This window comes from Maylandia zebra, linkage group LG10 (assembly GCF_041146795.1).
Source record: "Maylandia zebra isolate NMK-2024a linkage group LG10, Mzebra_GT3a, whole genome shotgun sequence".
In the NCBI taxonomy this organism is placed as follows: domain Eukaryota; kingdom Metazoa; phylum Chordata; class Actinopteri; order Cichliformes; family Cichlidae; genus Maylandia; species Maylandia zebra.
In genome coordinates, this window is record NC_135176.1 from 5,543,128 (window position 1) to 5,567,132 (window position 24,005).

General features: G+C 41.5%; 1 protein-coding gene and 1 long non-coding RNA gene across 6 annotated transcripts in view; both read right to left on the bottom strand.

The window, feature by feature from the left end:
* Window positions 1–6,969: 6,969 nt before the first annotated feature.
* On the bottom strand, window positions 6,970–8,624 carry LOC143420759 (uncharacterized). The gene is made up of 2 exons (XR_013100474.1): window positions 8,117–8,624; window positions 6,970–7,488 (listed from the first exon to the last, which is right to left on the bottom strand). It is a non-coding gene; the product is annotated as an uncharacterized LOC143420759 (long non-coding RNA).
* Window positions 8,625–16,316: 7,692 nt separating this feature from the next.
* Window positions 16,317–24,005, bottom strand: part of ntm (neurotrimin) — a 467,074-nt gene continuing 459,385 nt past the window's right edge. For 3 of the 5 annotated variants that reach the window (XM_076888932.1, XM_076888931.1, XM_076888936.1), the window contains one exon: window positions 22,276–23,799. In XM_076888932.1, coding sequence (XP_076745047.1) covers window positions 23,423–23,799 — 377 coding nt within the window. In that variant the 3' untranslated portion in view covers window positions 22,276–23,422. Of the gene's footprint in view, window positions 17,138–22,275; window positions 23,800–24,005 lie in introns of those variants that run through there. The other 2 variants (XM_076888935.1, XM_012923630.2) reach the window with 2 other exon arrangements.

Sequence of the window (24,005 nt, forward strand, 5' to 3'; positions counted from 1 at the left end):
AGCAACTGCGTGCCCCACCCCAGCATAGTTCAAGCACCCTCATTGTTTTAAACTTGCACAGCAAGGTGATGCCCTGCAGGTGTATCAACCCCAGATTCATCGAAACTCTCTATTGTTTTGGAAGCACCAGGTCATATATATATATATATATATATATATATATATATATATATATATATATATATATATATATATATACATACATACATACATATATATATATATATATATATATATATATATATATATATATATATATATATATATATATATATATATATATACATACACACAAAACACCCTTTCCTATTGGTCGAAAAATGTACTATGTCGACCAATCAAAAATGATATGGAAACATGGCATTTAGTTGTTTATGGAGGGGGAAAGTTTTAGGAGTTGCGGCAGTGTATTGAGATGTGAGAGATTTGCGATGTTTAGCGCAAATCTTTTGTAGTTAGTGTGTAGTGTAGTCAATAGTTTTGTTGTGGGTGTCTCAACAATGAGACGACTACCGAATGTTACACATGTTACAGGAGTGATACATCTCCTGTTCTCAGGCCTGCAGGTATCAGGCTGTTGTTCTCCTTTATCTCATAGTGGACATAAATTATTTTTTGGAGTGGCACAAATAATTTGTGTGGCATCAGATTTGATACAGAACAGCTGATTGTTTTGTAAATAGTTTGAAATGTTTATTTAAAAAAAATGCCTTGGCTGCATTTTTAGGTAAACAGTTGCAAAAAACGTTGTTGTTTGCATAACTCAGTTACTTTTTTAAAGAAGTAACTATATAATTAATTGCCCAACATTGGTCATTATTTACTGTATTTTGCAGACAGAGAGTTACAGGACTCTCTCCCAGACCACAGACTCATACTCATAATACAAGTCGGAGCTTTATAAAATAAAATAAAAAGAAAGAAAGGAAAAGAAAAGAAAGAAAGTTGTGTTTTCAAAATTGGAGTTCAAATTATTTTTACTTCCACTAGTGTTAACATACTACACAGGTCAAAGATTTTTTTTAAATTTTCATTGTAAGTGGGATAAAGCAGTTAATTAAAAGTAGTCTAACATAAATGCTGTAATTTGATTATTTTATTAAACCATGTAACTTGGATGGATTCGATGCAGGCATGACCACAGTGCACACGTCTGCTGTTGCTCACAGTGGTCCAAGGGACCGCTCAGGGAGTTTGTGTGTTCGCTCAGACACATGAAAAATTAGAGGGAACATTGGTGCTCAGCTAAGATAAAATAATTATTGTGGGTGATTTTAACATCCATGTAGATGCCTAAAATGACAGCCTTAGTGCGATATTTAATCTGTTATTAGACTTCTCTCAAAATTAGAAACACCCATCACTTTAATCGCACTCTGGATCTTGTTTTAACATTTAGCATAGAAACTGATCATTTAACAGTGTTTCCTGAAAACCCTCTCTTGTCTGATCATTTCCTGATAACATTGACATTTGATTACACAGCAGAGGGGAGTAGACTTCATCACAGTAGATGACTTTCTGAAAGTGCTGTAACTGAGTTTAGGAATATGACAATTTGCTTATTAGTGATCAAGGAACTGACTTCAAAGCCCATTTGTTCATTCAGTGGTGCAAATGTACTGTTTATAAGGTTGGGGAAACCTGTAATCAGCTGAGACTGAAAAAGTCACTTGGATGAATGACGAAATATTTCTCCCACTGAAAAGACTACATCACTACATCCAGGTGAACAAAATCAACCTTTTGGGATTTACTTACCTGGATGATTGAGCATGCATATTAGGGTTCCCCGATGTGCTAAATACTAATTCTGTATTTAGCTGCAATACATAGTGGGGTTGAGAGGAGAAAAACGCCTTTATGGCCATTTGGTTTATCAGTCTTGTGATACACTGGTGATAGTGTTATGTGAAGGCTGTGTGCAGGCAGGAGTGGTGGACCCAAAGTGCAGACACTCGGAGGCACAATGTAAACTCAAAACAGCTTTAATGCTGAACTCAAAAAAGGTAACAAAACTGAGACTCCAAATAAACTCAGGCAAGCAGACAGAACACACAGCATAGAAAACGGTAGATCGTGACAAGGACAAACTGAAACACAGGCAGGTTGCTGGACGGGCCCCTCGGACCCTCCAGCGGAGGCAGAAGGCTGGACGGGCCCCTCGAACCCTTCAGCGGAGACGAACAAAGGCTGGTGCAGTTCTCCAGAACCCCCGTGGGGCCCGTCCGACCCTGTAGCGGGAACAGGCGGCTGAAGCGGTCCCTCGGACCCTCCAGCGGGGACAACAGGTGGTAGAAAAGATGATTGAGGAGAGGAGTGACAGTGGCGTTGTTTCCTTCTGGATGAGGGAACAGGAACCGGTGGAGAAATAGAGACCTCCTCCTGATCCTCTGACCACATGGCTGCCAGTAAAAAGGCAGGCAAACAGACAGGTGAACAAGGTCCCGGCTGGTGTGTGGAAGGCGAGGAAGTCCGTGGCGTAGAGGCAGGTGGGGAGTGTATGTCGCACTGGGGCCATGATGAGGAAGAGTTAGTGAAAGAGAGAGCGAGCTCACTAGCCCTGACTTGCTCGCTCCACGCAGCTATGGTGCTGCCGAGCTTTGTGTCCTTAGCGAACTGGCTAAGCCGGGGGTTATATCGAATGATGGCATCCACCGCACTCAGCCCAACTGCTATGGTCCTTAAATCTGGGAACTGGGCGATGCGGTCGAGCAGGCTCACCATCCGCTCCATCTCAGCGTTGTACTCCGAGGTGAAAATGTCTGCGGGGTCCATGTTCTGGTCACGATCTTCTGTTATGAAGGCTGTGTGCAGGCAGGAACGGTGGACCCAAAGTGCAGATGCTCTGAGGCACAATGTAAACTCGAAACAGCTTTAATGCTGAACTCAAAAAAGGTAACAAAACTGAGACTCCAAATAAATTCAGGCAAGCAGACAGAACACACAGCATAGAAAACAGTAGATCATGACACAGACAAACTGAAACACAGGGCTTAAATACACAGAGGGAGCAATCAGGGAATGGGTAACAGGAGGGAAACACAGCTGGGGCAAATCAGGCCTAACGAGACAAAGGAAGCACAACCAGATGCATTTACATGAGACACGGACTTTCAAAGTAAAACAGGAAACATAACACAGACTGACCTTACAGACACAGACTCACAGGCAGGCACTACAACAGAGGGAACAGAGACGTGGGACCAGGGCAGACACAGAGACATAAACCATAAGACAGAACTCTAACAAAGAAACCAAAGACTAGAAATGATAAATAATATAATAAACTCAAAACCCTGGGTCAACGACCTAGGCATCCTAACAGATAGTTGCAGTATTTGAATGGATTGTGATGAATTGTGATCAAGACATTAAAATTCTGTCTCAGAGAGCTATTCTTGCAAAAAAAGTGCAGTCCTTGTGCTTTTAATGGCAATATTATTTGTGGCAGAATGAATAGAATAATAATTTTTATGTGATCAGACTAATCATGGGGTAGCAAATATTTGATCACATTGATCTCCAATCAATGACCAAACTTGGAAATTGTTTATTACAAATAAAAAACTGAAGACCTATAAAGACAGAATAAATGACAAATGAGCAAGAGTGAAAGCATAAAAAGGAAAAATGTCTGTAAAAAATAATAATGTTTTAGTTGATCAAAACTATTAGAATAAACAGGCAATGGTGGTAGAGAATATTAAAGATTTACTGCAGTTATTTATGCATTGGATAAGTGTGGACAACAAGATAAAGCATCAACTCATCAACCATATGAAGACATAAACATGAGCTTTCTCTGCTTGTGAAAGGAAGAGTTTTCCAGTCTAGACTGTATACAGGCCAGGCAAGTATCTGAACAAATAGTTCCAGATGAATTGATCACCACAATTTCTATGGGAACTTTCAGCTGGGTTTGCCCAAGGGCTTGACAGATGTTTCTCTCCACTAGAGTAACTTTTTGGGTTGATATCAGTGTTGTTCAGGGAGGACATGATGTGGTGTTGGACCAGTTTCTCGAAACAGGTCAGAGCAACTCGTTGCTAGTTTTTGAGGCTACTGATGGTGGTCTTTTTGGGAAGCTGGACAATTTTGGCCAGTTTCAAGCATGATGGGAAGAAAGACTGGGAGAGTGATGCAGATGAATGAAGATCTTAGTGAATCCCAGCCACCTGGTTTGCACACTTTTTCAGGACTGTCAATAGAAAATTGTACTTAGTAGTCAGTATAATATTTTAATAATATAAGTTTGCATATGATAGAATACTGCATGATGACTTCTTTATGACTCAGACTGTTGTTTTAATTCACTGTGACCCGTTATCATGCAGGGAAGGAGCAGTACCTGCTAGATAAGAGCTTAACAAGCAGTTTCACTTTGTACCAGGTAGAGGAGCCTCTCCTGGCACACGCACACACGCGCACACACACATATACACATCCACATTCGAATGTAATAAACAAACACACCTACTGTTGCATATAAATAAAGACCAGGGCAGTGGCAGAGAGCGAGTCTCTGAGCCCTCACTCTCGTGCGTGTGCTCTGTGACTGCCCTTGCCAGCAAGTAAAACTGTGTGTCTCTGACTCTCAGCTGAAGAAGTGTCTTTAGAAGTGTTTCTTGACAAGGACCCTACCAGTCACTCCTTCTGGTCCAGTGACCTTGCTTGGGTTCACTGCTGTCAGTGTGCACTTCTCATTGTGCTCCTGCACCATGGGGTTATGCAGGTGGAGGCTGGTGTTCGAGCTGCAGTTTCCTTCAGTCTTTTCACCTCTTCAATCAGCATGGGATGAAGTCCCCAGCTATTATGTGCACTGATTCACAGTAGAAGTTCTACTGGCTAGTAATTGCTTTGACTAAGTTGTATATCGCATTACCATCACAACTCACAAGGTATGCAGATGAGTCTGCATCTAACAGTCAGTTATTCCAAGTCTGGCTGTCTAAAGCCGTTGGCTGTGCGCTGTGCGGCCTGCTAACTTTATAGTGGCATTGTGGGCCTCAGCCAAGTCTCTTTGATTAACACAATGCAGCAATTATGGAAATATTTGTTGGCTACAACCTGTAAGTTCAATTCAATTTTATTTATATAGCAACAATTCACAACAACAGTTTCCTCAAGGTGCTTACATTGTATGATCTTTTGATTTTGTTTTTTATGAGTCTGGCATTGAATGGAAATGTTGTTTAAATGGTTTTCTCTTTAGCCGTGCTGGCAGACCAGCCCTACAGCTTCGCTTTCGTTTCCTTTTTTTACGCTTCCTCTCGAGAACCATCCATGGAAGATCTACCTAATTGCCTGCCAAATTGTCCTTTCACAGCTTAAAACTTTACAAACAGTAATTAGGCAGTTGTTCCATGGTTAAGTTTTAGATCAGCATTTTCTTGTTTCGTCTTCATCTGTTGTTTTTTTTTTATTTAATTTTTTAAAAGTTTTTCATATATACATATATATATATATATATATATATATATATATATATATATATATATATAAAGAAAGTTCAGAAAACTGATCAGTTACATTTGTAGGGTATTTTTCACCAAGAAAATCTGCTCTGTTAATAAATTAATTTGGCTTTGATCTGGCAGCAAACTAAAGAGATTCCTTTACTTGACATTCTCTCCTAAACACTGAGTAACCATTATTGTTTTATTAAATGCAGTTTAATCTTTCAGGGCTCTAATTCCGTGACATTTGAAATGAACAGTAGTACAAAAGAAATTGTTCAGCTGAGCCCTTATTCACAAGGGGTCACCACAGCAGGTAGCGCTACATATTTGTTTATTTTTTTAATGGCAGATGTCTTTCCAGGCTCCTTACATCATTGAACCCGGAAGGTCTCGCTTATTAGGTTGTGAGCAAACCACTACACTATGGACCCACTGGTAGTAGAAAGTTATTAATTGGTATTCCAGAAGCCGCTGGAGAGGACGTGGAGACCACGATAAAAAGCTTCATCAAAACCCACCTGAAGCTGCCGGAGGACACGGTGAAGAACATTGTCTTTGATAGGGTACATCGCCTCGGCCCCATGCGGGCTGCGACCGGGAGACCACGTCCTATAGGGCTTCGGAGCGTGATGTCACGGGGGTGGGCGTGGAAAGGATTTTGGCCCGATTCACCATTTTGGGGGTCTAAGCTAGGAGCGATAGCATAGCCATGGTTCGTACTTGCTGTGTGCTCGGCTGCAATGTTCGATCTTACGACCGGCACGGGAATAAGGTTGGATTGTCTTTTTATGCTTTCCCAACCTGGAAGCGACATGAGGCAGCTCGTGTATCGATGTTACCAAACGAAGGCGTCTAGCCTGGATAGCAGCTGTGAGATGAGCTGACGTGCAGCTCTCTTCCATCTCCAAATATCTGTTGGTGCTCCAGACATTTTCATTCCGGTAAGTTCTAAATATGTTCATATCTCTCTTTATAGCCTATTAGTTTCATTTTCGATGCGCTCTGAGCTCATAGCAAATTAGAACAAACATCCTACTGAGTGATTTTGCAGAACTACCGTCTATTTATAGAGTTGCTAATTATTTGGCATTATTGCAGCAAACCAGCCGATGAAATGGATGAAACATCATGACTGGTTTCCAGCGCTACACGAGGGACCTGCTTCAAACAAACCACCATGCCAATCAGATTACTTCTTCCATGTGAGGGTGAAGAGGTGACCCTTCTGGATAAGATGGTGAAGGTTTGCTGCGTTTGGTGAACAGTGTGATAATAAAACCAGAGAAGAATGAAACCTGCTCCTGTTAAATGTTCTTAAGTCTTGTGCTGTTATTTTTTCAAAAGATACAGTAAATAAAGTATTGTTAGTAGTGGGTGATATCATGTAAACACTCATGATTTGGTGTAAACATTTTGTCATTTGTAAACTGTAAATGACATGGATTCTACACTGTTACTGATGTGATGTTCTATAAAGTGGTTTTAATAAAAAAAAAAAAAGGCAAAATAATTTAGTTTCTTTATTCAACTTTTGAACAGTGGGACTCAGTCAGTACATATTCAGTAAATGCAAATTATTTACACAGCAGTGCACTACAGGCATACATCTAGACCCCTAGATAAAACATGATGGCATTATAGCAGTGACAACTCCTCCACAGTAGCAGGTGGGGTTTTTCTTTTTTGAGGACGGCTCCTTTTACCTGTCACTACAGATGGTCTGTGTATGTTTTGATCAAGAGCCTTTTTTTGGGCAGCTGAAGAGAAGTCGTCTATCTTATGGCCAACCTCTGGGTGTATCTTGGTATTATTACCAGGCAAAACCCAGTATGCAGGTTCATCTGTAACAGTCCTTGTGCCACGGATCAACACTGTTCCGTCTACTTTAGACAGAAGAGCAGCGACGTGGGTGCAGGTCTCTGCGACTCCGGCCATACAGGTGCAGCGGGCGGCTTCAACCTTCCCTGTGATGCTCACAGTGACCCATGGCTGCAATGCTGGTTCATTCAGTCTTAGAGTGCAGCACCTGAAACACACACAGACAAAGTTCATTTAAAGACAAGAACTATGAGCCAAGGCCGACACAAATGTGTTTAATCTACTTTATCATAAATGTAACAAAGTGTCAAGAAAGTTAGCACATAATGTAATTTTTCATTTCTTTATGTGTCCATCTATAGAACGCTGCATGTTATAGTCTAAATCTGTCTGTTCTGTCAGAAACCTGCCTGCAGAAAATGAACCTAAAGTATGTAATGCAAGGATGTCATCACTTTAGAGATGGAGAAAGCATAAAGTGACAATTATGAATCACTTAATATGTTAAGGAGATTCTGCAGGTCATTAATCAAAGTATAAAACTAAAATAAAATGTATTTTTAGTGACACAAGATACAAATATGGAAGCAAGATGTATAATTAGAATTATTTATAATAAACATTAATAAATCATTGCAATTTCTTTAACCATAGAGAATAACTAAATCCTTCAGGACAGTGTCTCATCAATGCACTGAACTCACTATGTTATCCACCTAACAGTCTCCACATGTTCTCACTGTAATTTCCCCTCATGAATGAATTTATGCTGCAGTAATCTGAATGTTTGCAGGGAAATCAAACGCATTTCACTCGCTGTACTCGAGCTGACTTACCTTTGATTGAATGACGACTTGTACGCGCTGACTCCACAGATAAGGTATGAAATATATCAGGCTACGTCAATAGCGGTTGGTCTTCAGGGTTTCTACTCCACGGCCGTATTTCATACGGGTCCACATTTCCAATGCACGCTATTTTCTGCAAGTACCGCCGCTTCGCCTCTGGACGCAATCGGTCTCTATACAGTCCATTCTCTTTTAAGCTGCTTTTAAGCATCTTGTAATCGTCGTTCCAACACAGTGTGTTTGATTTGATTCGTAGACCCCGAAAATGCCGCCGCGCTCCCACAATGCATTGCGGCGTGACGTCAACTCCGAAGCCCTATAGTGGCCAAATTCGGCCACTTCAAACAAAAGCAACAGGTGAAAAGCCGCGGCAGGGAATTAAAAGGAACGGACTTCAGCGTGAACGACCAGTTCCCCAAAGAGATCTTGGAACGACGCAGGGTCCTCTTCCAATCCGACGCGGCTTCATCCAGAAGGGCTCCCGCGCTGTCATCGCTGTGGACCAGCTGTACGTGGACGGACAGCTCCACCGCGACCCCAACATCACTCCGTAGCTGTATTAACCTCACACCAGATAAGAATCAGCTACACCCTTTCCCTATCCACTCACACTAACTTGCATTAACATCTGTTTAACTTACCAGTATCAAATCGCATAGCAGAATTAACACCGTCACTCTCCGTCAGTGATTTAATTGGAATGTTTACATTTTGTTGTTTTTTTCTTCTCGTTTTTTTTTCTCTTTTTTCCCCCTCTTGTTTTTATGCTGCTCACCCTTGTCATTGGTTTCTTTCTTTATTTCTTTCACTGCCTCGATCACCTGCTTCGACACTCATCCACAAACAACATCCTTTATTTCGACACATACGCACCATGCCCTCAACGGCAGCACATTTACATCAGTCAGACAGCGCACACAGTCGTTTAGGATACACACACTTAAGCCAAGCCTACTCATATTAGTAAATATGCACACACATAGTCAGACTCAGGGATCATCTCGCCACACATTTTTTCTCTCTCTCCTTCTCTTTATTTATGAACAAGTGATGTATTCTCTCCACCTGTCTAAGCGACACACACAGCATACATCCCTAGTTATACACAAACATCTATGGGTACACTGAGGTTCATTACATGGAATATAAATGTAAAGCTGGCTCCAGAGAAAAGAGGTTAAAAATATTTAACCAACTCAAAAAACTACAGGCAGATCTTGTCCTTTTACAAGAGACCCAGAGACCTCTTAGAGGTTTGAATGAACTTAAAACACCTGAGTTTCCTAATGTGTTCTCAGCTTGTTATAATTCTAGACAAAGGGGAGTAGCAATTTTAATACATAAAAATATTAATTTCACAGTACTCGATACAGTTATAGATCCAGAGGGCAGATTCTTAATCATTAAACTATCTATACTTGATAAAAAGCTATGTATTGCAAGTGTATATGGTCCAAATGTTGATGAACCCTCATTCTTTCACGGTTTTTTCAGTGCACTCTCTGAACACTTAGATGGCACACTTGTTCTTGGAGGCAACCTCAACCTTGGACTAAATGAAGACATGGATAGGCTCAATACAGCAGGAAGTCAGCGTAATTGGCAATCCACAAATATAATCAAACAGTATATGAGCGACTTTGGTCTTTGCGATGCATGGCGCTCCCTTCACCCCACCAGTAAGGAATATACTTTTTTCTCACATGTCCATCACTCCTACTCTCGTCTGGATTATTCTTTGGTCAGCAGGTTACTGCTGAGCGACATTTCAGACACTGAGATTCACCCTATAGCTGTCAGCGATCATGGTCCTGTATCTTTAACACTAATGCACAAGAATAATACTACGCCAACTAAAAACTGGAGATTTAATATATCACTACTTAAAGATGAAGACTTTATTAAATATTTTAAAAAAGAGTGGACTTCATATTTAGACTATAATAACACTCCTGAAACATCAGCTTCTGTTCTATGGGAAGCAGGGAAAGCTGTGATGAGAGGTAAAATAATTTCTTTCTCATCACATAAAAAGAAAAAAGAAAACAAAAATATTCAGGAATTAGAAAAAAACATCAAATCACTAGAAGAAGCCTACGCGTCCCACCAAGATCAGGAAACATTGAACAAAATACGCAAAACAAAACTAGAATTAAATGAGACAAAATTCTTAGTACAAAGACTACGCTTACAAAATTATGAACATGGTAATAAATCCGGTCAATTTCTAGCAAACCAGCTAAAAATAAATAAATATAAAACAACTATATGTGCTGTTCAAGATTCATCTGGGAACACAATATATGACCCGATACAAATAAACAACATTTTCAGGGATTTCTATAAAACGTTATATTCACCACAAATAAACCCATCTAAAAAAGAAATTGATCAGTTTTTGGACAACATAACTCTTCCAAAATTATTAGACACTCAAGCAATGGCACTGGATTCACCACTGACACCAGGCGAACTCCAGGAAGCCCTGATAAGTATGCCCAATAATAAGGCTCCAGGTCCAGACGGCTTTCCTGCAGAATTCTACAAAGAATTCTGGACGATTCTGGAACCAGTTTTCTACAGAACGTTGTTGGAAATCAAAGAAAAGGGCAGACTTCCATCAAATATGAATTCTGCAAACATTAATCTCCTGCTAAAACCAGGCAAAGACCCTGTATATCCCTCAAGCTATCGTCCAATATCCCTTATAAATGTAGACCTTAAAATAATCTGCAAAGCTCTCTCAAAGAGACTGGAGAAAATAACCCCCCTCTTAATTCATCTTGACCAAACTGGTTTCATAAAAGGTAGGCACTCATCAACAAATACACGTAGATTACTTAATTTGATAGACTACTCATACAGTAAAAACCTAGAAACTACAATATTCTCTTTAGATGGAGAAAAAGCATTTGACAGAGTTAACTGGAAATTTCTATTTGCAACTTTACACAATTTTGGTTTTGGATCCTCTTTCATAAACTGGTTAAAATATTATATAATTCCCCAACAGCTTGTGTCAGAACAAATGACCAGACATCCTCCAGCTTCTGTCTCTTGAGGGGCACCAGGCAGGGATGCCCACTCTCCCCTTCACTGTTTGCAATTTTTATTGAACCACTAGCAGCAGCAATTAGACAGAAGTCAGTAATTAAGGGCATAAAATGCAAGAACGTGGAACATAAAATCAGCCTTTATGCGGATGATGTGTTACTCTTTCTCCAAAATTCACAAACCAATATCTCTGGGGTGATTGAATTGATAAACTCTTTTGCAAGAATATCAGATTACTCAATTAACTGGTCAAAATCTACAGTCCTACCGATTAATTGCTCCTTCCATAATTCCTCTTCTACACCACTGCAATCAGGAAATGTAAAATATTTAGGTATTAATGTTTCTCCCAAGCTTGCAGATCTAACTAAATTAAACCATATCCCACTTTTAAAGAAGGTAGAAGATGATCTGGCTAGATGGAAATGTCTACCCATATCACTCATGGGAAGGGTTGCTGCTATAAAAATGATGGTCTTACCAAAAATAAATTATTTATTCTCAATGATCCCAACTAAACCGCCACAAGATTGGTTCAGATCTCTAGATTCATGTACGTCCAAATTCCTTTGGAAAAATAAACCCCCACGTATAAGCTTAAAAACACTACAAAAGACCAAGGATAAAGGAGGACTAGAACTGCCTAACTTTCAGCACTACTTCTTAGCCAACAGGCTTCAGTTTATCTCAGGATGGCTAAAACATACCCTCTTAGATGAACCTTGGCTAGATGTAGAACAAGCACTTTGCAATAATCTAGAGATCTCAGACCTACCATTTATTAGCTCAAACATCCAACGACATGAATGCTTTAAAAGCATCAACATCAGCTCTTCTCTGACAGCATGGTGGGAGTTTCTAAAATTGACGGCGTCTTCATTAATCCCATGCAAACGTACACCTATCTGGAACAACCCTGACATATTACAAAACAATAATATGATAAACTTTTCAGATTGGAGTGGTAAAGGAATCAAATATTTAGAACATATACTAGAAGGAACAGAATTTATTTCATTTGACGGACTAGTTACACAATATGGGATCAACAAGAAAAGATTTTTAGAATATCAACAAATTAAATCCATAGTAAAAAAGAAATTTAAACCGGGTTGAACTACAAACACCACCAAGTGTGGTTCAATTTCTTACTCTTAAAACCCCCAAATTACTATCCAAAATATACAGAATGCTTTCTAAAACAGATGAATCAATATCACTTCCTATTGCAAAATGGGAAGCGGATTTATCAGTTAACTTAGACCTAAACTTCTGGTCTCAGATTTGCTTAAAAACCTTTCATCTAATTAGAAATCCCAGTCTTCAATTAATTCAGTACAAAATATTACATAGAGTGCACTATACAGGTCATCGGATGTTCAAGATGGGCTTTACGTCTACCAACACCTGCTCACACTGCCAAACCAATTCACCGGACAATTATATCCACGCTCTTTGGTTCTGTCCACCAGTTCAGAAGTTTTGGCGCGATATATGTGAAGACTTATCAAAGTGTCTGAAATGTAACATTCCAACTTCCCCCTTAGTGTGTTTGTTGGGCAGCTTAGATAATGGCACTTCAGAAAAGAATATCGCCCATATGGTTTTCACTGCCCTATGCATAGCCAAGAAAACAGTTCTCATGAACTGGAAAAATAAAAATAATCTTAATTCTAACCAATATAGAAATTATCTATTAGATTACATTAGTCTTGATACAGCCTCTGCCACCACATCAGATCAATTGCTCTGGGCTCCTGTGATCAGCTCCATCACCTAGTGGGGGTGGGGGGTCATAGTTTGGTCCCGCCTTCACTTTTGTGATTGGTGTGGGGGTAGGGACAGGCTTAGGGCGTCGGGGGGTTCCCCGGAGGCATCTTCCTTCAGGGGCTCAACCCGGGGTAGCGGTCATGTCCGGTTAGGGGCTCTGTTGGCTCTCAGGTGACTGTTTCCTCGCGGCTGCGTGCAGTGGGGCTAGGGGAGGGTCTGTGCTGACGGACGTGGGTTACTGACCTGGTAGCCTGGCTGCCCCTGGGTGGGTCCGGGATGGGCGTGAGGTTCTGGGGGCACTCTCTCTCTGGGCCGGGGCCCGGGCCGGGCCTCGGGGGCTTGGGTCCTGGTTGGTGTGTTGCCGGGGTTGTGGGCGGGTGGGTGCATGGGGGCCCAGCCCTGGAGCAGGGTGCCGCCGGTGCATCGAGCCGCCTGGGGGGCTCTTCAACTGGTGGGGGAGATTGTCACATCTTGCAGGAACTTTCCTCTCTTCAGGAACTCTCTCTGCAGGAGGGGGAGATACAGGAGAGGTGGAGGAAGATCTCAGCCTGGGCGTTTATTGTCTTATGTAGTCTGGAAGATGAGTGGATGGTGGGGTGGGTGCAGTTTTCTCTGTGGTGGGGTTGGGTGGACTGTCCCGGGCTCTGTGGGGCCGGGCGGAGCTGCTGCACTGGGCCCCAGTCTGGATGGGCCTGGGCCCCCTTTCCCTGGCGGGTCGCGGAGTATGGGGGTGCCTACTGGGGTCAGCGGGGGAGCTGGCCCCAGGGAGGGGTCACTTGCCCCTCCCTTCCTTCCCTCCCCATCTCCAGCTACCTCCCTCTTCCTGCTCCACCACAACCACCCACACATGCAGGACCTTGGAGTAGGGGTATGTCACCAGGGTGCAGAGGAGGCTACCCCCCCCCCCCCCCCTGTCCCCTCTGTCCCCTTCTGGCTGCCTCTGCCTCAATTTTATCCCACAACTTAGACATTCACATTACTCACACTCGCATTACACATACATATAGGATCTTGGGGGTGGGCACGATACACGGAATCCAAATTACCATCAGGGTGTACACCTCACCCCTGGCGTCGTTGCCCACCTCTCAATTTAAAATACACGTAGACATTGAGGGCTATCAGGAGGGGCTATGCGCTTAACTGCTGCTCTCTGGCAGGTAGCTCCATGCCCTCCTGGGTTTTAAATGCACCTTAGAACACACATGCATCAATACTACAATGAGCGGGTGGAGGGAGGTTTGGAGTCTTCTCTCACCCCCATTCTCTGCGGCCTGCTGGAGCCGGGGGGCTAGGAGGAGGAGTTGGCCGTCCGACTGCGGTTTGGAGTGTGGGGCCTCCCTGCTGCTGCGGAGTCGGGGCGGTCTGCCTCCCCCCACCGCAGGGAAAAGGGTAACACCACCTGGGTCTGGATGCAGTTCCCCCCTCCAGGGGCAAGGGTACCTAGACCCGGTTCGTAGAGTACGCTTGGGGAGTGTGATTGTGTGTACAGTGTCTCTCTATGTCTGTCTCCACGTTGGTTGAGTGTGGAGTAAGTGCATATGAGAGCATGAGGGTGGGAATGGATGTTTGTATCCGTGTGTGCCTGTATGTCTGTGTCTATATGTCAGGTTGGGTGTCAGACGCCACCTCTCTGGGGACATCTTAGGCCCTCCAAGGTTTGGAGGCCTATCTCCCCCCTCCACCACTTCCCCTGCCGGTGGCGGACTCCCTCAGACATCGGTGCGTTGGTGGTTCTTTGTGTCCGGGGATGGGCGTCTGGGTACACACCGGCTCACTCCTTGGCGGCCGCTTATCGGGGCCTGGAGCCTGGGGCTCGCTCGGGCCACTTCGGAGGTGGGGTGTCCCCGGCCTCTCGGCCTGGGGCTCGGTCACTCAGGCACGGCTGGCTGCCGGCGGAGCTCACGGACGCGTCACTGCAACTCCCCCTGGCTTCTGCTCCTCGGCTGCTGAGTGAGCCCTCATCTGGGACTCTCCTCAGCTCTTTCTGGGACAGTGGCGCGGCTGCCCCTCTGTTGGTCTTCCTTGGTCTCTTGTGTTCTGGGGGCCTCTGGATGTCTGGAGTTTTGATCTCCTCCATACCTGCTTCATGCCCTGGAGGACGGGGCTGTGGCCCCCCCACACCCTCTAGCAGATCATTACATGAAGGAACCTTTTAAAAAAAAACAAGCGCGTCCATGCTCACAGGTGTACACACGGGTGATCACACCCACAAACTACACCCTTTTTGGCTCCTACCTCAAAGCACACTGTGTTCTGTTGATCTTATGTGCTGCACAATAATGTTTAATATTTAATATTTACTGTCATATTCCCATATATCATTGTGATGTTGTTTATTCTATTACTCTTGTTCTCTTCTGCTTGTTTTCTTTTTTCTTTCTCAGCAGGTGATCCAGGTGATTGATATATGCATTTTTTTTTCTTTTCTTTTTTTTTCTGCCCGTTCTGTTGGTTTTTGTTTTTTGCCCTTCTCCCCCGTCCCTCTTCTCAGCTGTTTCTCTTTCCCGCTTTCTTTCTCCCCTTCTTTCCCCCAGTCAAGTCTGTCCTGTATTCAGTAAGTGAAAATAAAATAAACAATAAAAGGTGAATCAAATGGACCATTACGGCAAGGCTGGGATGGTCAATTTGGTAAAGTAAATCCGTTGGGCATCTTTCTTTGCCTTTAGACAACAATTCTGATGGCAAAAGAGCCAAACGGGACAGGCAAAAAAAAAAAAAAAATCCTAAAAAAGCAGTAATATTCCGGCAGCTGGGGCGCCAAAATAATACCAGAAAATATTTTTCCCATGAAAATACAGTTATTTTCAGTAATGACAATACAGTTTGTCGCCCTAATTTTACATGGGATTTTGTCTTTTACAGGTGCTTTTAAACATTAAATTAGGAACAATTTAATGTGATTAAACAATGAAATTACCTATAAACAAGGTCAATGAATGCAGCAATATGAATAATAATACTTAAATGTACAGAAATATAAAGTTAACAGTTGGTTTAAATAATAATGGATTGAATTCATATAGCGCTTTACAATTCCACTTTATAATTCTCCTCTGGCCATAACCAGTAGGTGGTAGGTGAAGTGTCTTGCCCAAGGACACAACGACCGAGAGAGTCCGAGCCAGTGCTCGAACCGGCAACCTTCTGATTACAAGGTGAACTGCCAACTCTTGAGCCACGATCGCCCTAAATAATAATAATAATAATAAAAAAAAGTCAAAAAAGTTTATACGAATCATGTTATATATTTTTCCATAGCATTACATGAATTTAACAGTTCAATCTTTCAAATAACAGACAAATATTTGTGAAATTACGATGCATTTGTGAATGTATTTTAACAATCTAAATATGCATATGTACAGACAGATACATTTAAAAAACAAGAAAAATATGTTTTATTACATTTACTAGTTTTATTGTCATGTACAGATAAACAGTGTAGCCACATTTAACCATAATGAAATTCTTTGGCTCGTGCTCCTCTGCTTTACATGAGCATATAGAAAGTGTGCAGTTATATTAAGAAGAAAATAACAGAAAATAGCAGTAATAATAATAATAATAATAATTTTAACAAAAAATCAAATAGTATTAAATTCTTAGAGAATTTAAGACAAGTTGGTATTGACAGGTTGTGCAAAACTTGTGGAATGAGCATTTAAGTGGCATTTGTTGAAGTGTCTGTAGAGTGTGTTTGTAGAGTCCTGTAATTGTAGGGAGTGTGTAATGGTGTGTAAAGACTGTCAACAGTTCAAAAACCTGATGGCTTGAAACTGTCTCTGTGTCTGCTAGTGCAGGTCTGAATGCTCCTGACCTGCTTCCCCGATAACAGGAGTGTGAGGAGTCTGTGGCTGGGGTGGCTGGGATCAGAGAGGATCTACTGCGTTTTCCTCATGCAGCTCTGTCTGTAGAGGTCTTGCATGGCTGGCAGTTCAGTCCTGATGCGCTTTGCTGATCTCACCACCCTCTATGTTTCAGGTGTCATGTTTAGCGTCTCCTAGTTTAGGGTTTTGTTAGTGTTTTCTTCATTTCTCCTTTGCTAGTTGTTTTGTAGTGTTTTCATGCAGCCACCAATAAAAGGCTCGCTTTCAGTTTCAACCTTCGCCCGTTCCTCTATTTGTTTGCACATGGGTCCTCACCTCTCATCTCCACATGGTCTGCCCTTGCAAACTGTGACACCTACGGATTAAGAAGGAGATGTCATTTAAGTTCATATGTGTGTGATGGCAGATGAACAAATGCTTTTGGCAATATAGAGTATTTTAGATATTTCACCAAAAGAAAATTAAACCGAAATAAAAGCAATCAAACAGCTTTATTTACTGTATTTCTGTATGCATGTGCTTAGCTTTGTAATTGTGTCACTGTAGCATATTTGGCTCAGAGGGTATTAGCATTTCTATTCAGATTCACACTGTGAAGTGCCACCATTTCTTAGACTTAGACATTGTATTTTTGTAACTTTTTTATTTTGCACAAAGCACATTCAGTGGCCTTGGATTAAAGCAGTGAGGGGTGTGAAGGTTGATGGGTGTCAGCTCATTAATCATATTTTCAGGGGAAGAGTCTGCTTAGAAGATTTCACACTGTTCTGCTTTTTCTCCCCACAAAGCAAATACACTGCCTAAAATTTTGCACACACATTACAGACCAGTCTTAGTAAATAGATTTGGATGTTTTTTCTTTATTTCCCTGGCATATTGAGACTATGAAAGTTACTTCAGATAACTCTGCTCAGCAAGGTACAACCAAGCAATTTTGGCGACTGCGCTATGTTATTCTTGACTGACAGCTTTTATAGTGGGATATATTTGTCCATTATATGTAATGTAAAACAAAGTTTGGGAACTGAACCAACTGGAGCAATATTCTGTGTTATACTCTGTCAAATCAAACATGCAGAGCTACCAATTGTGGCAACTGCTTGTGACCAAGGAGCAGCCAAAAGTAGCTTTAATGATAGCATGGCATTCACTAATCCTATTAGTGCTCTACTGTCTTGTAACATTTTGCAAGAAACTCCACAGGAGGGTGCAAGCTTGAAGTTGGAGAAGGAAGTTAGTTTCCTGACTAAGGAAGGCATTTGACCACTTTCCTTTTCTCTAACATGGCTCACATTTATATACATAGACAGAGAGTATAAGATCCACCGAGGCTGGGGTTTGTCACACCAGGCAAGACCCCAGGCTGTGTAAAGATGCCCCTGAGACAATCCAGCACATAACAGCAGGGTGCAAGATGCTAGCAGGCAGGGCATACATGGAGCGCCATAATCAAGCAGCCGTCATACAGGGAGTGCAGAATTATTAGGCAAATGAGTATTTTGTCCACATCATCCTCTCCATGCATGTTGTCTTACTCCAAGCTGTATAGGCTCAAAAGCCTACTACCAATTAAGCATATTAGGTGATGTGCAACTCTGTAATGAGAAGGGGTGTGGTCTAATGACATCAACACCCTATATCAGGTGTGCATAATTATTAGGCAACGTCCTTTCCTTTGGCAAAATGGGTCAAAAGAAGGACTTGACAGGCTCAGAAAAGTCAAAAATAGTGAGATATCTTGCAGAGGGATGCAGCAGTCTCAAAATTGCAAAGCTTCTGAAGCGTGATCATCGAACAATCAAGCGTTTCATTCAAAATAGTCAACAGGGTCACAAGAAGCGTGTGGAAAAACCAAGGCGCAAAATAACTGCCCATGAACTGAGAAAAGTCAAGCGTGCAGCTGCCAAGATGCCACTTGCCACCAGTTTGGCCATATTTCAGAGCTGCAACATCACTGGAGTGCCCAAAAGTACAAGGTGTGCAATACTCAGAGACATGGCCAAGGTAAGAAAGGCTGAAAGACGACCACCACTGAACAAGACACACAAGCTGAAACGTCAAGACTGGGCCAAGAAATATCTTAAGACTGGTTTTTCTAAGGTTTTATGGACTGATGAAATGAGAGTGAGTCTTGATGGCTGGATTGGTAAAGGGCAGAGAGCTCCAGTCCGACTCAGACGCCAGCAAGGTGGAGGTGGAGTACTGGTTTGGGCTGGTATCATCAAAGATGAGCTTGTGGGGCCTTTTCGGGTTGAGGATGGAGTCAAGCTCAACTCCCAGTCCTACTGCCAGTTTCTGGAAGACACCTTCTTCAAGCAGTGGTATATATAAAATTATTCCTCAAAAATACAACTTGCCTAATAATTCTGCACTCCCTGTATCTCTACTTTTAAGATTACGCTTAAAACTTTCCTTTTTGCTAAAGCATATAGTTAGGGCTCAACCAGGTGACCCTGAATCCTCCCTTAGTTATGCTGCAATAGACGTAGGCTGCCGGGGATTCCCATGATGCATTGAGTTTTTCCTTTCCAGTCACCTTTCTCACTGACTATGTGTTAATAGACCTCTCTGCATTGAATCATATCTGTTATTAACCTCTGTCTCTCTTCCACAGCATGTCTTTTATCCTGTCTTCCTTCTCTCACCCCAACCAGTCGCAGCAGATGGCCGCCCCCTGAGACTGGTTCTGTCGGAGGTTTCTTCCTGTTAAAAGGGAGTTTTTCCTTCCCACTGTTGCCAAAGTGTTTGCTCATAGGGGGTCATATGATTGTTGGGTTTTTCTCTGTATCTATGAAGCGCCTTGAGGCGACTGTTGTTGTGATTTGGCGCTATATAAATAAAATTGAATTGAATTGAATTCAAATAAGCCATTCCCCTGCAGATGATCTGTTAGCTGTTTGACAACTACTCAAGAATTTTTAAGAATTTTAGATATGAAAGGAAGGTGGGTAATTTTCTGCTTCTAAATTCAGATACAACTGAGATTTTTGTAATCTTAGAAACATGGTATTTTAACAGATGCTTACTCTGGATGGCATTGACCTGGCTTCATGTAACACTGAAGAATCATGGCGTCATTTTTGACCAGGATATGTCCTTTAATCCAAATACTGAATAAATATTTTGGACTGTTTTCTTCCATTTGCCCAATATCTCTAAAATAAAAAACATCCTGTCTTTGTCAAGGTAGAAGCAGGGCTCACACGCAAGGTTCCAATTGACGACAGTGCATTTATTTATAGTGGATAATAATAACAGTTCATAAAGGTAAACACAGTTTTGAATGTCTAGTTTATTCCAGGCTTTATATTTATAGTACCAATGGGATGTTTTACGTAATCTCGCTGTTGTAGCCAGTGACAGTTCAAAGGTGAGTTCTTAGGCCAACAAACACAGTGGTTAAGCTTTTTAATGCAGCTGATTTTCTTTGTTATTAATATAGTCAATATAGTTTAAAAACATCAAGGTATAGGCCCTTGTTTTAGTTCATGAACAACAGGTTTGTTTGTTTTTTGGGGAGATATGTGGTCCTCACAGGATAGCCACCACATGCTGGACATTAAACTAAATATAAAGCACAGCTGGGATAGGCTCCAGCACCCCCCGCAACCCTGAAAAGGACAAGCGGAAGCAAATGGATGGATGGATGGATAAAGCACTTATAAGTAGCTCTGTTTACCTTTCCGTAAAAGTCACTGCTCATATAACCCCAATTTAAACATATTTGGAGTGAATAAAGCATCTTCACTACTTAACAGCTTTTACTTAATATGATAGTTTAGGTGACTTAAGCTTAATAGTATTCATTCAGTCATTTTCACAGTTGTTAAATTACACATTTAACTTTGATTTAAGGAACACTGACCTTTAACAAAAGGCTAAGAAAACGCTTTCATCTTTTAAGTAACATTACTGTGTTGAGTCTCTAATGTAATGAGCAGCCCTCAGCAGCAGAGAACAGATGTTTGCATGAATTAAATATTTGTTGAGACTGAAGTAGAGCTGTGGGGTATAACCGCTAAGCATTTCTTTAGTTGGGGGTTTCTGTCGCTGCTTACAAAAAAGCACAAAAGCTACAATGCTGAGCTCATAATAGACACGGGTTTACATTATTTATTACCCAGTTGTGTAGAAGTATTTCTTCAGGTCACAAGCATCTCTCCTAGTAACAAAGATTCCAGTACATTTCTTTTCAATATGAATGAAGGAGAATAGAAAAATGCTTCTCCTTGCAGTTATAGTAGATTTCATAGTTGAGGAAGAGAGACACATTCAGAATGTTATGGGTGATGTCCAGCTGTGGTTATACATTATTGATGTACCAGTACACTTAGACAATACTGTGTGCAGGCTGTAAGACATATTGATGTGATTTAAAAAACTACAGTTAGTGGTTGTTGGTAATGTATCAGGCATACGACAATGAGCTCAGTCCAAGGTCAGGACCTCTGAGGGATAAGAAACCAATAAGTTTGACTTGTTCCTTACTTGACTTGATCCAATTGTAGAGGATCTTGCAGTTTTTTTCATGATAAAGTCTATTGTAGTGATGTGTCGGTCACAAATGAAATGGCTCTTAGAACCGGATCTTTGACGTGAACGACGTGAGCCAGCTCCTTGTCGCGAGCCGTGGGTTGTTTTTTTTTTTCTTTCTCTCACCCTCTCTCTCACACTTTTTTTCCGCTTCACTCAGCATGCAAGCCTTGTGCTTTACGCTGGGATGAGGGGGGAGGGGCGGTAGTTACACTCAGTAGCACAGGAACAGAGCGGGAGGGAGAGAGAGAGAGCCAGGGGCAACAACGTCACATTAGAAAGGTATAGTAATCATCCACAACTATTTTCAGTTGCAGATGATAAAGGATTCAGAAAGTTTATTCATGCAGGCCCATATGACAGAGAATATGCATCTTCTTATTGTTTTCATATTTTAATTTATATTTAATTGTGTTGTGGTTTTCAGTGTTTTGTGTTGTTTCACTTTAAAATTTTTGACGGAAAAAGCTGAAAATTTAAATAGTTAAAAATTGAAATGTTGGTTTTTGTATTATATGATTTATTTATTACATTTTATGTGGAGTGAATAAATAAAAGTATATTTACGGTGACCCCTACAGACAAAGCACGTAAAAACTGCAAAACACGTAAAAACTCCAGAAGCACATAAAAACTCAAAACACATACAAAAGACAACAGAAAGTGCTCCAGGGGTCCGTTCTTCGTACCTCGCTTACTACATCCAAGATCAAATGACACATCCAGCAGAGCAAGAACTCTTTATTGAGGGGTTTCAGGAGTTTCAGAGTTTAATTAAAACACAAGGGAACACTGCAAAGGCTGCAAAAGCAAGGAGAGAGGACTGGCAGAAAGTTGCTGACAAATTAAACTCGTAAGTAATTTATTATATTATATTACATTATATTATATTATATCATATTATATTATATTACATTATATCCTCTTTCACATTAGAGCCACAACAGGACCCACTAGAAAATGGGAACAAGTAAAAGTGAAATATAAGAATATTCTACAGAATGGTAATATTTATCACTTATATTGCTTTTAGTCTCTTGAAAAGAGACCCTGAAATAATCTGTTTGTTTATTTATAACAGCAACCAAGAAAAGGGCAGAGCAAAAAAAGACAGGTGGTGGTCCTGCACCCCCTTGTCACACCCCGGCAGAGGAGCTGGCCCTAGGATTGAATGCCACCAGACCCATTGTTGAGGGCATCCCTGGGGGCAGCTCTTCCTTAGACCAGCAGCCGGGGTGCAGTAGCAGCAGCACTTTCATAACTGGTAAATGAGCTCATAATTCTATTTGTACAATGTAAAATATTTGGTTGTTGCCTTAATTAAAATGCTTTTTGTACTTTGACATTTATTGACATCGTGGGTTTTTTAGTGTGTAGTTTTACATAACACTCCATCCCTTTTACCTGTTCCAATGCAAGGGGTGACTGAAGCATGCACAGTAAGTTGGGATATATATATATGTATATTTGTGTATATAAAAATCTTTTTTTAAATTATTTAGACCAATAGGCTGTACCACATCCCTTTGTAACACCATTTTGTTTCCATTGCACAGGACAGTGAAGCAACCCTGTTAGATGACTGTGGTTTGGAGGAAGTCCCTGTAAGTGCATGCATAATTTGGCCTGAATTTGTATCTACTTGTGTACTTCTATGTGTTTCTGACTGCAGTATGATTTGCAGGCAAAGAGGCCGGCAGAGAGGCCTGATACAGAGGTGGGCAGTCTTGTAATTAATTTTACTTCCTATATGACATGTATTGACCGTTAAATGTTGTCTCTACAGTTGAAAAAGGGTGACATTCGTTTGCTCTATAAGAGAAGTCTCCAGCAAAAAATGGAGTATACTGAGCCAAAGAAACAAAAGCTTCTAGGTGAAATCAAACTTCAAGCTCTAATGAGGCAAAAAGTTCAACTAGAAATCGAGTTCCTTCAAAAGGAACTTCAGAGTAAGTAAAAATACACTTTCATACAGAGCACTATTGATGACCTTGCGTGATACAGTATATATGATTTTTTTCCTGGCAAATGATGACTGGCTTTTTTTTGATGAGACAGAAAAAGATGCTGAAATAAATTTCAATGAAAAATATGTTTTTTCATGTTTTTAATATTCGAAATTGTGTTGCACAATTCTGTCCCGTGCAGCTCTGCCACTAGGTTGGTCCAAGTGCACTGGCTGGAGGTCATCATCAGGCTGCACCTCCACCACAGGAGTCCTCTCCTTTCTGATGGTGGCAATGTTGTGCAGTACGGCACATGCAACAATAATGTCACATGCCCTGTCAGGTGCAACCCTCAGACTTTTCAGACACTGAAATCTTCCCTTTATTTGCCCAAAGGTCATTTCAATGCGTGCCCTTGTCCTGGCTAGAGCTGCATTGTAGCGGGTTTGTGGCCCAGGGTTGGGGTCAGGGAACGGTGTCATGAAGTACTGCCTGCATGCATAACCCCTGTCTCCAAGGAGAATCCCATCGTAGGCCCCTGTGTAATGGAGAAATGCTGTTATGTTAGGCCCAAAATAAGTATGAAATATCAAAATAAGTCTCTTTTTCTTACCACACTCAAATAATGTGCATAACCCTGATCAGTGCATGACTCTGAAAATTCCTGAGTCATGCACTGATCCGGGCCATTTAGCTTCCACATTTGTGATATGGCACATAGAGTCACACACCATCGGTGTGCTG